Source organism: Rhododendron vialii, chromosome 2a, assembly GCF_030253575.1.
Source record: "Rhododendron vialii isolate Sample 1 chromosome 2a, ASM3025357v1".
NCBI classification, from domain to species: Eukaryota; Viridiplantae; Streptophyta; class Magnoliopsida; order Ericales; family Ericaceae; genus Rhododendron; species Rhododendron vialii.
Genome location: NC_080558.1, coordinates 1,762,561 through 1,775,076, shown reverse-complemented (window position 1 = coordinate 1,775,076; position 12,516 = coordinate 1,762,561). Strand labels below are relative to the sequence as shown.

The 12,516-nt window shown below is 39.6% G+C and overlaps 2 protein-coding genes across 2 annotated transcripts; both read left to right on the top strand.

Moving 5' to 3' along the window:
* The first annotated feature begins 2,645 nt into the window (after positions 1–2,645).
* LOC131316259 (F-box/kelch-repeat protein At3g06240-like) lies at positions 2,646–3,800 on the top strand. Its single transcript, XM_058345567.1, has one exon. The coding sequence runs from the start codon at positions 2,646–2,648 to the stop codon at positions 3,798–3,800; it is 1,155 nt and encodes a 384-aa protein (XP_058201550.1).
* Positions 3,801–3,846: 46 nt separating this feature from the next.
* On the top strand, positions 3,847–10,982 carry LOC131316258 (F-box protein CPR1-like). The gene is made up of 3 exons (XM_058345566.1): positions 3,847–4,024; positions 6,399–7,662; positions 10,689–10,982. The coding sequence occupies exons 1-2, from the start codon at positions 3,847–3,849 to the stop codon at positions 7,643–7,645; spliced, it is 1,425 nt and encodes a 474-aa protein (XP_058201549.1). The 3' UTR covers positions 7,646–7,662; positions 10,689–10,982.
* The last annotated feature ends 1,534 nt before the right edge of the window (positions 10,983–12,516 follow it).

The following is a 12,516-nucleotide window of genomic DNA, read 5'->3' as shown; positions in this document are numbered from 1 at the left end:
CAATTTCTAGTACATGAGATGGATTGGCTAGATTCAAAGAAGAAGAAGAATCAAGAGAGAAGATGAGGGCATATCGGACTTTTGATGCGTGTCTATCACACTTGACGTTATTATGGACGGAATTGGGTGTTATGTCACTTCACAAACCACAAGGGTGTTATTGCACAGTTTTGAACAATATGGGGTGTATCCGCGTATGACCCAAACCACATAGGGTCAAAGTGGACTTTGCCCAACTATTAATGTAATACACAATATAACACAACTTTCATGATTAGGAAATAGTAAAAAAACAGTGTTAACAAATTGAGTACTATTAAACTACCTAGTTTAGCTCACCATTTGCTTGTTTATATTATCAAAAAATATAGGCCATTACAACTATTAATCTAATACAATATAATACGTTTAAATATCAAGATTAGGAAATATTAATAAAAAAAACAGTGTTAACAATTAGAGTACCATTAAACTACCTAGTTGAGCTCACCATTTGCTTGTTTACATTATCAAAAATTATGGACACGCAATTTCAAAACACAACTCTTGACACGGATGAGTGTAGAATCGTTCTCTATATGTGAAACCTCTTCCATTCAACTGCTCCGGATGCAATCGTACATTTGAAGCTTGTTCTAAAGCTGTGTCCGTGCGTAACATATCTCTTATTTTATTGGCTTATTAACCTTTTTGGTCATCAAAGTATTAGCTTCGTTTCATTTTCGTCCCCAAAATAAATATTAGATACATTTAGTCCCCAATGTTTCAAATTTGTACCAATCAAGTCCCCGAGTGTGAACGCCGTTAGCCCCCACGTCAAAATGAAGGGCACCTTTGTCATTTCGTCCAACCCAAATTTCTGTTGAGAAAGTTAAAAAAAAAAAGAGACGTGCAGCGGCAACCACGCCCACCGCTGCCATGGCTGCCATTGTCGCCACCACCCTCAGGCCTCATCTTTATCTTCCTCTCCTCCCTTCCTTTCTTCTTCTCCTTCTCTCCTCTTCCCTCTTTTCTCTATCTCGCTGCTGCCCTTCCCCCATCTCTCACCACATCATACCACCACCGCCATCTTTCACCCACAACCACCTCCATTGCCGAACACCACACCACCACTATTAAACCACAATCCCCACCACCAGGAGCCACCCAACACCTCTGCAAAAATACCCTCACCACGGTCAAACACCAACACCGAACACCACAATCCCAAACCATAACCCGAAGTCGCAATCAAAACCCTAACCCCAAATCTGCAAAATCCCCAAATTTGAATGCCCTCAAATTCAAAATGCAAACGTTGGAGAATCAAGCATTAACCTCGAATTCGGCTGGAGTTTAACTCTGAAATATCACCTGTTCTACTTTGAAATATCACTTTATTTACAGCTTTGATTACTCTGAAAGAGTAAACAAGCAAATTGAAGAAGATATTCCTCGAACAAATTCTTCCTCTTTTTCTCTCTAACGAACTTCCGTGGTTGAGGGCAATTTCAGCTAGGAATCAATTGACAACAAATAAGCACGGTCGTCAAATGACATAAACAGAGGAGTGGTTATACATATACATCGAACATAAATATAGAGGGTGCATGAGAGGTTTATTAGATCACAGAAAGAGACCCGAGGGGTGTTGGGAAACAGGAGATTCGAATCACAAACGAGACCCGAGGGAGGTTGGAAAGAGTGAGAGAGAGGGAGAATTTGAGAGAAGAGAGAGATGATAAGAGATGAAGGAGGGAGAGAGAGATGATCGGAGTTTTGGGTTTGCTGGAGATGTTAGAGGATAAGTGAAAAGTAAAAATAAAAAGGGAAATTACGAGGGTGTCCTTCATTTTGACGTTGGGGCTGACGGCGTTCCCACTTGGGGACTTGATTGGTACAAATTTGAAACGTTTGGGACTAAATGTTTCCAATGTTTACTTTGGGGACGAAAATGAGACAAAGCTAATACTTTGGGACCAAAAAAGTTAGTAAGCCTTATTTTATTTAGTTGACAATTGGGTAGAGTGATAAAAATGGCGTGATAAGGACATGAAACGGCAGACGGCTCACCTCACAGTTTGAGAATTTTTTCATTTGGTAGTTTAATCATCTTAATCATTTTTAAATCATGGAGTATTAGTTAAGAAGAATCAGGCTTGTATGCAGTTTAGGTTTGGACGGTAGAGGTGCGATCTAAGTGATTTCAACCGTCGGATAGTATTTTTAATAGTCCAGATTTGTTTTTAATTTTTTACCGATAATAAAATACTTTTACCAGTAAAAAATTCAACAAATTTGAATCATTAATTGTTAATATGAACGCTTCAGATTGAATGGCACATCTTTTTCTGTAGTTACATGCAGAGAAGCCGGATCCGTTAAGAATCTACGAATCTCCGTCATCACCTCATTGACCGCATTGCTAACAAGAAACACCAAATAATTTTCCACTGCATAGACCTAATCACCACAGCTGAGTTGACCAACTTAAGTCTTTTTGTTTTAATCTTGTTTACGCTAACCATGCATCTCCAGTACACAATGCCAATAAATACATCTCCACCAGCAAGCTCCACCACTTCCCAGTTCCCACCACCCTCCGCAACCAACCAAACAGCCCCCCTGGCCACCATCGATTTGGACTCTATCCGAAGACGGTGGCCATGTCCAACGGCGGAACCCTTTCCCAAGATATCGTCACCGACATACTCTCTCGACTACCTGTCCAATATCTTTGCCGCTTCAAGTGTGTTTCTCCCTCTTGGAAATCCCTAATCTCCGACCCCCATTTTGCCAAAACCCACCTTAATCGAACCAAGAGTACCCAAAATGATCCTAAAAATCTCGATCAAAAAATAATTATCATTTCCAACTATCACAATCTCTACTCCGTAGATTTCGCCGAGGTAAATCGAACAGCCACAAACCTCGAGTTTCCTGCGGTGGAACATCGCTCTGCAGGCAAGTGGGTTCAAGTTTTGAGCTCTTGCGATGGTTTGCTTCTAGTTTCCCGTGATGACAATTCCGACTTCTTGTTTTTGAATCCATCCACTAGAGAACATAAGGAACTGCCCACATTTCCTTTCGTCCTAAATTCTGTCCATTGCTTCCACTCGTACCTGTATGGCATGGGTTACGATTCATCTGCAGATGATTACAAGGTTTTGATGCTCTCTTCCTATAATACTACCGAATCTGAACCTTCTGCTGAGCGCGATAGTACCATGGTTGCTATCTATTCGCTAAAAACTAATGCTTGGAGGAGAATTCAAGATACCAATTATATCCTTGTGGGAAACTCTTGTGGGGTTTTCCTTAATGGATGTCTCCATTGCCTTTGTTGGAGGGCTGGTTCCAAGGTAATTGTTGCTTTCGACTTGTCCGGTGAGATTTTCAAGGAAGTGCCGCTGCCTACTTCGTTTGGTACATACACTGTCTTGAATTATCATGTGGCAGTTGTTGGGGGTTGTCTCTGCTTGGTTGATCAACGGAGTCATAGAACTCAGTTTTGGATGATGAAAGAGTACGAGGTAAGAGAATCTTGGTTAAAATTCACATTTGATATATGTGACATGTCTAGAGTGAAAGTGTTGTGTTTGTTACCGGAAGATAATTTTTTGTTGAAAACCAAGGGGTTCATAAAATTCGAAAAAAGAAACACGGAAGGAAATGGAGTAAAACTGATTGTGTACAATTCGAAAAAAGAAACACAGAGGGACATGGTAGTTCATGGCTTGCCCACTGAATTTATGTTTGGAAGCACCTATGTCGAGAGCCTTGTCTCTCCTAATCATGGAGGATTGGGAGGCGATGAATGAGAAGCTTCTTCAGGTATTTATATTGCGAAATTATATAAATGACTCTATGCCTTCATTTGTTGAAGCTAGAATAATTATAGATTCATGTTGTGAGAGCTTCTATACGTCACTATTTTTTGACGTTGCGCACGCACACGCGCACCCCCACAAAGTCGCCGAGGACGTCGACTTCAAGTGGGGGAGGGTGTCACGGGCTACCCGTGATCTACCCATTATCCATGCACGTTGTAGAAGAGTCACCGTTCAAGCCAAGATCAAGCAACTTCAAGGCTAGGTTGGAGGATGAATTGTGTAATTTTGTCAAAGGGTCATCAATGTAGTTTTTATCATTTGAGACTTGTACAAATGTTGTAAATAGAGTTACTTTTAGTCCTTGTATTTCCATTATGACTCCTCAAGCATACCCCCATGTGTGTGTGTATGGGGGGCGGGGAGGTTGGGTTTCTTGAGGTGAGTCCAACTTCTAGCGCTTGTACTCAGTTTTCTTGTGATCAATATAAACGTTTGCTAATTATTCCCTTCAAGTGTTGTGCATCTTGTCTTGCTTACTTTAAACTAGTTACTTGATTTCATTGTGCTTTCCGGGCGTTCACCATTGTGGACAACTACTTACTTGAACTCGTTTGCTTGCATTGCAAACACTGGGGGCGACTTGAGTTTGGCGGACTAGCGAAGGAGTTGGTCTAGTGTCACACACGCCAGGTTTCATCCACAAGCCCGTCGTGTGACACATAGCCATGCATTTCATTTCCGAAACCCACCAACTGAACATAACCTTATAATTCCAGTGCATACCATAACCTAACTTACGTTCCCTTTGCTAACCTAACTTACACATTCCCTTTGCATACCCAGCTTAACCCATCAACACCATTGCATTTTCCAGGTACACAGCCACGGGAAATTATACAATACTCCAGGAGTACCGGTACTCCCTACCACTTTAAAACCACACATTCTAAGCTTGTGGGGTCTATCACTAAGTGTATTGACCCCACTGGAATGTGTGGTTGTAAAATGGTAGGGAGTTCCACGTGACAATATTCCTGGACTACTGAATAATCAGGGCCAGCCCAGGGCTAAAGCCCGAGGTGCCGGCACTTTAGACCTTCGAAATTTTAGAAAAACGAAGGCCTCATTTTTCAAAAAAAAAAAATCAAATATATTATATTTATATAAATGTTCCGTGTTGGGAGATCTCTGGTCCAACTCCTAGGGAGGTTTTCTTTTGACAAAAGTTTTTTTCCCTTTTTTTTTTCTTTTGGATCTAGGAATAAATAATATACAGCTCTTACACCTTTTGCATTCTTATGGTTAAAGTTAATAACATGATTAGTTAAAAAAATGCTGTGTATGAGTGGTATTTCGTTATGTTTGATTTTTTTTCTAATGGTATAAAATATTTTAAAATTTTATTTTAGTTAAATTACGAAACTAAAATACCATGTTCAATATTTTTACTTTATATTAACCACCTATATTGATTTTTTTTTTTTTTATAGAAAACCTAAGACCTCAATTTTAAAAGTCACTTTAAACCTCCAAATTTTTAGGACCGGCCCTATGAATAATTACTCCAGAGCCACCCCTGTGACCTGTCCCATCGGCCGAAGAAGCCCGAACGGCCAAACACAACACCCGAAAGTGCATGATCGGGTCCGCTAGTTGTGTGGTTCTTCAAAGCAACCCAGGAATGAACTATCTTGCATGAGCACACATTGGTTTGGTGGCTTGACTGCCATTTTCGGAAGAAAAAGAAATATCCTGATCAAACTTAAATCCATAAAAACAATTTAACCCCAAAAAAAAAACAAGGGCTTGTAATTTACCCATGCTGAGCGAATTTCCTTCGGGGTTGATGTCAGTCCTCACTCACAGGAGCTCTGCTCGCCTTCCACACTGGCGTTGCCTGAACTCTAGGTAAATGACTAATCTCGGTTCGTCAAGAATCGAACCAAGCTGAAGTGCAAATTTTTGGCTCGTTTGAGCTATAATAATTTAATAAGAGCAAATACACTAGAGAAGCTAAAATGCCAAAATAAGCTATTTTATCGAAGAAAAATAGAAAAAACAAGTTGCAGCAGGTGAGGTAAAAGGGAAGCTAAAATAAATCCTGATGAAATGGTTCGGCAACAATACCGATGCTTTGTTCATGAGTAATGCTTTAAACAATTAGTTTCTCTCTTCTTCTCCTCCTCCTCCTCCTCCTCCCATCTAAAGGAGTGAAAAAAAAATATTTTAATAGTTGTTAGGTAAAATAGATAGTTTTGATGTAGTTGTGAAATAAAAATTTGATAGGTAAATTAAAATTGTGAGCTATTCACAAAGTAGTTTAGTTATCTATTGATATACTTACTCTAAGTAGTTTTTCTTCGCCGTTCAAAAAATAACTCCATTCCGCTTTCTTTTTAAATCTTTTTTTTCAAAACGAAGATAATTTCAATTTTAAATGTAATGAAAATGAAAAATAATTTTTTAATATATTTTACACTGTTTAAAAAATCTCAATGAAATCTATCAAACAAAATCTATATTTTTAAAAAAATTATTTACATAAATACATAATTTTTAAACTTAAAATTACCGCCCTTTATTTAGTAAAAGTACTTTTTCCGAGAAACCGGAACACCTGCTTGTTGGCAATTGCGTTCTCACGAATTGTGATCCTGTGTGAATCTCCATCGCTCACCGTCGTCGTCCGCAACCACCATAACATCGACTCCCATCCGAAGGCGGCGACCGCGGCCATGTCCGACTACGAAACCCTTCCCCTCGAGATCCCCACCGACATACTCTCTCGACTACCCATCAAATCTCTTTGCCGACTCAAGTGCGTTTCACCCACATGGAAATCCCTAATCTCTTCCCCGGATTTCGCCCAAGCCCACCTCAATCGAACCAATTCCCAAAACCCTAACACCAGCCTCAAAATCATTCTAGTCTCCACCTCTCACGCTCTCTACTCCGTCGATTTCTCCGACGCAAATCCTACTGCAATGAAGCTCGATTTTCCTTCAGCCGAACAACACTCCGACAAGTGGGTCAAGGTTTTCAGCTCTTCCCACGGTTTGCTCCTGGTTTCCGACAAAAGTAATTCCAACTTACTCTTGTTGAACCCATCCACTAGAGAATGTAGAAAACTGCCCCCGCCTATTGTGCTCAATACGGCGCATCCTGGGTTTTACTTGTTATATGGTGTTGGTTACGATTCGTCTGGGAAAGATTACAAGGTTGTAATGTTCTGTAGATATACTACTCTTACTGAATTTGGAGTAACTAGGAAGGTTGAGGTTGTTCTTGTCTATTCACTGAAAACCGATGCTTGGGAGATAATTCCAGACACCCACTTTACCCCTGCGAACTATAGCCCTCGGGTTTCGGTTAATGGGTGTCTCCATTGCGTTTGTTGGAGGACGGATGATTCCCTTTTTATTGCTGCTTTCGATTTGTCAGATAAGACTTTCAGGGAAGTTCCACTACCTGCTTCGTTTCACGGATCCGAGCTTAGCGATTGTCAATTGACGGTTATTGGGGGTTGTCTCTGTTTGGTAACTCACTTTCATTATGCTACTAATGTTTGGATGATGAAGGAGTACAAGGTAAGAGAGTCGTGGATCATGTTTACGATTGATCGCAGGATGTCTCCCGGGCGTTTGTGGTGTTCACTTTCGGAGAACGAATTTTTGTTGAGAAGCGATGAACACAAACTGGTTGTGTTCAATTCGGAAAAAGAAACATTGAGAGACATGGTTGTTGGTGGCCTTCCGCCTGAGTTTACATTTGGGGGCACCTATGTCAAGAACCTCGTCTCTCTTCATCATGGAGGAGGGATTGAGAGGGAATGAATGAGAAGCTTCTTCAGGTATTTTTGTCAAATACAAATGACTGTGTGCCTTCTTTTTTCGATTTAACAATTATGTGAATTTCTATATTTCACTCTTTTTTTAGGCTGCACATCCGTAAATCTGTTATTGACACCTCTAGATTTTGTTGGTAATTTTGTTTTTGAGGCTGCACATCCATAAATCCCTTATTGACGCCATATAGATTTCATAGTAATAGTTATTTGACTTATTTCATATGCGATTATTATGGATAGGTAACCATACATACCCATCTCCGGTAAGGGCATTGTCACAACAATGTTAAACAGCAGCCAAAAAGAAAAACCCCATGGAAGTCTGGGGACCTTTAGTATTGTACTCTACCCTTCAACCAGCAGACTTCATGCCAAGCAAGACAGCCCTTGTCCTTTTACTTTCTCCATCTGAATCTGTCATTGCTCTTGGCTGGTTACTTCAACGCGGTCGTCTTACCGGAGGAAAAGGTTGGTGGAAATGATGGTGATCTAGAAAAATTCCCAGGGTAGTCCTAGCCAAAGCGACCGCCTGTAAAGAACACACGCAAAACCGCAGCCCTGTATTGTGTTATGCCATCAAGAGAAAGGAGACTGGTGAAAAGCTCAGCTTTGTGGAGTTTTTAAGTGATTCGTTGGTGATGTATGTTGTACTTAGATTATAGCCTCGAGTCCGTTACCATACATAGGTGCCTACTGCCCACGTAAAATGGAGTCTAACCCCTATGAAGCATGAGTACAAAATACAAATAGATGGGGTTCATAGCCGTATAGGATACCAGATACGATACTCCATGGATACTCATGGGCACACATATGATACTTCCTAAATACATGTAGCCATAGACTAAAAACATTTAATGTATTCTTGAAGTGTGGAGTACTGTTGTGCCAAAAAAAAGTATCGAGCACAGTTCAAAAACTTTTATGTCATGTATCAGAATGTCAGTGAAATTGAGATTATGTTATTTTTTACTTAGCATTTAAGTATAGTTATTACCAGTAAATGCATGAGTAATTTTCCAACACTTTGCTTACGTCTTAGAGAATAGGGTAAATTTTACTAACCTCCCCCGAGATCCACTTCTCATCAGATTGTCTACAGAGATGCCTGATATTCTTTCCTTACTATGCTTTGTCCTTACCTATGAAGCACGGATATTCTATTCTGGCCTTCATATCAAGTACCGTATGCGTATCGGATACAGATACGCTCCGGATACATATCCGATACATTTTTTTAGAGTATCCAGATTTTTATTTTATTTTTTGGTATTTGGATACGTTTTGAATATGCGCGGGGTAAATATGTTACTCCCTCCGTCCCAAAAAGAATGACAATTTTTGAAATCCGTGTCATTTTTCATCACTTATATCTTTCAATCTATAATATTTTTCGTAAGTTTGAAAACTTTGTATAATAGAATTAATCGAGAACTTTCAAACAAGATCCATATTGCATATTTTTTGAAATCCATATTGACACGAATATCAAAAATTGTCATTCTTTTTGGGACGGAGGGAGTATTACTTAAAACATATGGGTTAAATTGCAATTAGGGCTATATATGTTTCTTCTCCCCTATCGATCAGAATCAGAAACGAACAAAAGGCAGGAAGAAAGAAGGTGATTTCCTCTCATCTCTCTCCTCTCTCGTCTCTCTCTTCTCTCTTGTCTCTCTCGCTGCTCTTCTCTCTCGCTGTGTTGCTGTGTATTTTTATACTGTGTATTTGCAACATATATATTACATATATATATATATATATATATCGTCTCTCTCTCTCTCTCTCTCTCTCTCTCTCATCTGAGACTGAAACCCTTATATATTACATATATATACTCTGTTTTTTTAACAGTCAGTCTGAGACTGTTCAAAATTATATATTTAATATATCATTTTTATTTAATTTTTTATTCAACATATCGTACCCTACCTTTTAGAAAAATCACGTATCCGTATCGTATCCATATCTGTGCTTCTTAGGTCCTTACTATGCTTTGTTGGTCTCATAGGTGCCACTGCAGTGTCAAAAAAGTGAAAAACTATACCATGCGTATTCCCAATATGGCTCATCCTCACTTTTGCTTCTGGTGATTCTCTTGTTATTTTCACTGTCTCCATAAAATGTCGTCCTTTCTTTCTCTTACTCTTTCCTCTCCTTTTTTGCTTCTATTGTTACGCACTTTACCGGTTTACCCCCTCCCTTGATTGACCACAGAAGAGCTTCTAAAGATTACTAATATTTAGAGCTTTATCAGTAGGAGAGTCGCTTTGGTTGTTACAGTTGCAAACCATTTCCATTTGTGGTGTATCTACAAAGATGTGTTTGGTATCTGATTTTCTGTACCTGCATCTGGTGAATATTTGACTCTCACCTGCTGCTATCGATACATGTGTGGGCCAGACCATCAGAGGCGTACCTGCTGTAGTTGAGCTTATGTTAGTTTAGGCTGGTATTGGTCTCCCGGAACAAACTTTAGAATTGATGATGACAGTCTTACTTAAATTTCAGATATCTTTTGCTACATTGGCTTATCCTTATCATTGAAAGTCTTGAATTTATGTTTGAGTTTATGGCCATGCCCTAATACTATTTTGGAAGGCATGAATAACTTGGGCTGTTCAGGTGAACAGTTTAATCTTCGCAGTTAATTGCTAAAGACTGCATCAACTCTTTAGTTCTTGATATTCCTCTTTTTCATTACACAGAGAGCTTCTAGCCCTACGCACATGATATCTTTCTCTCACATTCCCCTCTTGCAATATTATCCTTCGCTCTACTTCCTCTGTTCTGTCTCTCGACCCAATAGCCGAAGACTATATATAGATACTAAATACAAAAACTCTTTTTTAACCGGGTGGAAAGATGACTTGGGGCATCCCCGTTTTCAAGGCCTCAGCTCATTCATTTTCTAACAAGGTCCTCAATGGGGTGCAACAACTTTTGCCATCTAATGGGCTGCTACTAGTGCTTTTAATGTTGTTTCTATACACACACACTAAACTGATGCGCAAAAGTCTGTTTTGCAGCTAGGAGAAAAGGAATAGACTCACTATGCAGAGCAAGCTCCAATCCAGTATATTGGATTGTTGCAGACGTGACCATGATGGTTCCTAGAGGGGTAGACGTGGTCCAGTCCATGTTCTAGCTAGATATGCTCTTTGGCACTTGTTCTCCTGGTCCTTTTGATTTCCACCGGAGCCTCTCTTTTTTCTTTTTTCTTTTTCTTTTTTGTAGCTTTAGTTAAATTGCTTGGCTTGGAGCTCAGTTAACTGCAGTGATTGTTAATTTTTAAGTAATTCCATGACCGTTTTGCTTGTTTCTGTGGTGAAATGTAAGATTTCCATCCTTGTAATTTGGAGATGTCAATGTTTTTGGAGGCTTAAGTGGCTAGTTGACATCTCCAAGTTTGACATCAAGAAAATCATCCTTAACAACCTTAGCTTAAACTTTAGAGTATTGAATTTTTTCCCCGAAGGTTTCGTTCTTAAATGGACACTTTTGTTAGCAGAAATTGATCCCTTCGAAAAGGGTACGGATTGAATGCCATGGCAAAGCAATTCACATGATAACCGGGTTGGAGCTTATTTTGGCTTCAAAAGTGATTGTCGCTTCGCCATGTAGGATTTGAAGTCTCCCGCATAGTATTTTGGTATTCCAAGAGGCACTATAGATGTAACTGTATCTATACATTGTAACAAGGCACGGATGCAGAAAATTTGATCTAGGAGAGGCGCCTGTTAGTCTATCTCAAAAAAAAAAAAACCACAATCAAGCACGGTAAGATAATAAAAATGTAAACATTCCTGGATTCAGTGTGAACTCTTGGACGAGAAAGGAAAAAGGTAAAAAATAAAATTTTGAAGCAAAATTCTTTTCTTGTTTGGTTTAACAAAGAAAAAGAAAGTTATTTTCGAAGAAAACTGATTTTCCTTGTGGCCGCAAGTCAATCCATCAAGACGCCGCAAATTTGACCACTGTGGCCGGAAACTTTGTTCCTGACAATGCTAATAAACACATCTCCACCACTGACCAGCAACCATCCAAACAGCCCTCCGTCGGTTCGGACTCGACCCGAAGGCGGCAGCCATGGGGAATCCAAGTGTTTTTCCAGTCCCACGAACCCCCATTTCACCAAACTATGAAAATCATTGTCATTTCCCGCTCTCACAAAGCTCGATTTCGCCGACGTAAATCCGACCGTTTTCCCAGCTCCCACGAACCCCCATTTCACCAAATCATGAAAATCATTGTCATTTGCCGCTCTCACAAAGCTCGATTTCGCCGACGTAAATCCGACCGCCACAAAGCTTGATTGCCGGAACAACACGTCACCAACAATTGGATCCGGGTTTTGAGCTCTCACGACAGTTTGCTTCTTTTGGTTTCCCCTCATCCCTTGCGAACATTTGTAAATTTCACTTATCTTACCTAAGGTTTCTAATAATGACAGACACCTCCCCTCACGTTTTTGAAATTGTACTTACCTCCCCTGTCAGTCTTTTCGGCTAACTTCTGTTAACAGAAAGTGTGAATTTCCATTTCTACCCCTTTATTTACCTCCCTTGAGTTTATAATAATATTAGATACCTCCCCCTGAAAAAAATAGTTTTTTTTTTTTTGTAATTGCTTTGACTTCTATTTTTTCCTTTCTAGTACAAGCCAAAAAAAGTTGATTGAACATTGAACTAACATGTTGTAACACCCCATATTTTCCGTAGAACTTATATTAGTTGAGCCGAAAAATTGTTTTTATTTTGCGCAATAGAAAACAATATTTTAGAATGACTGTGGGACATAGAAATTTAGTAGAATGTTGAGGGGGGACATGATGTGGGTTGCTCGGTGGTATGATGC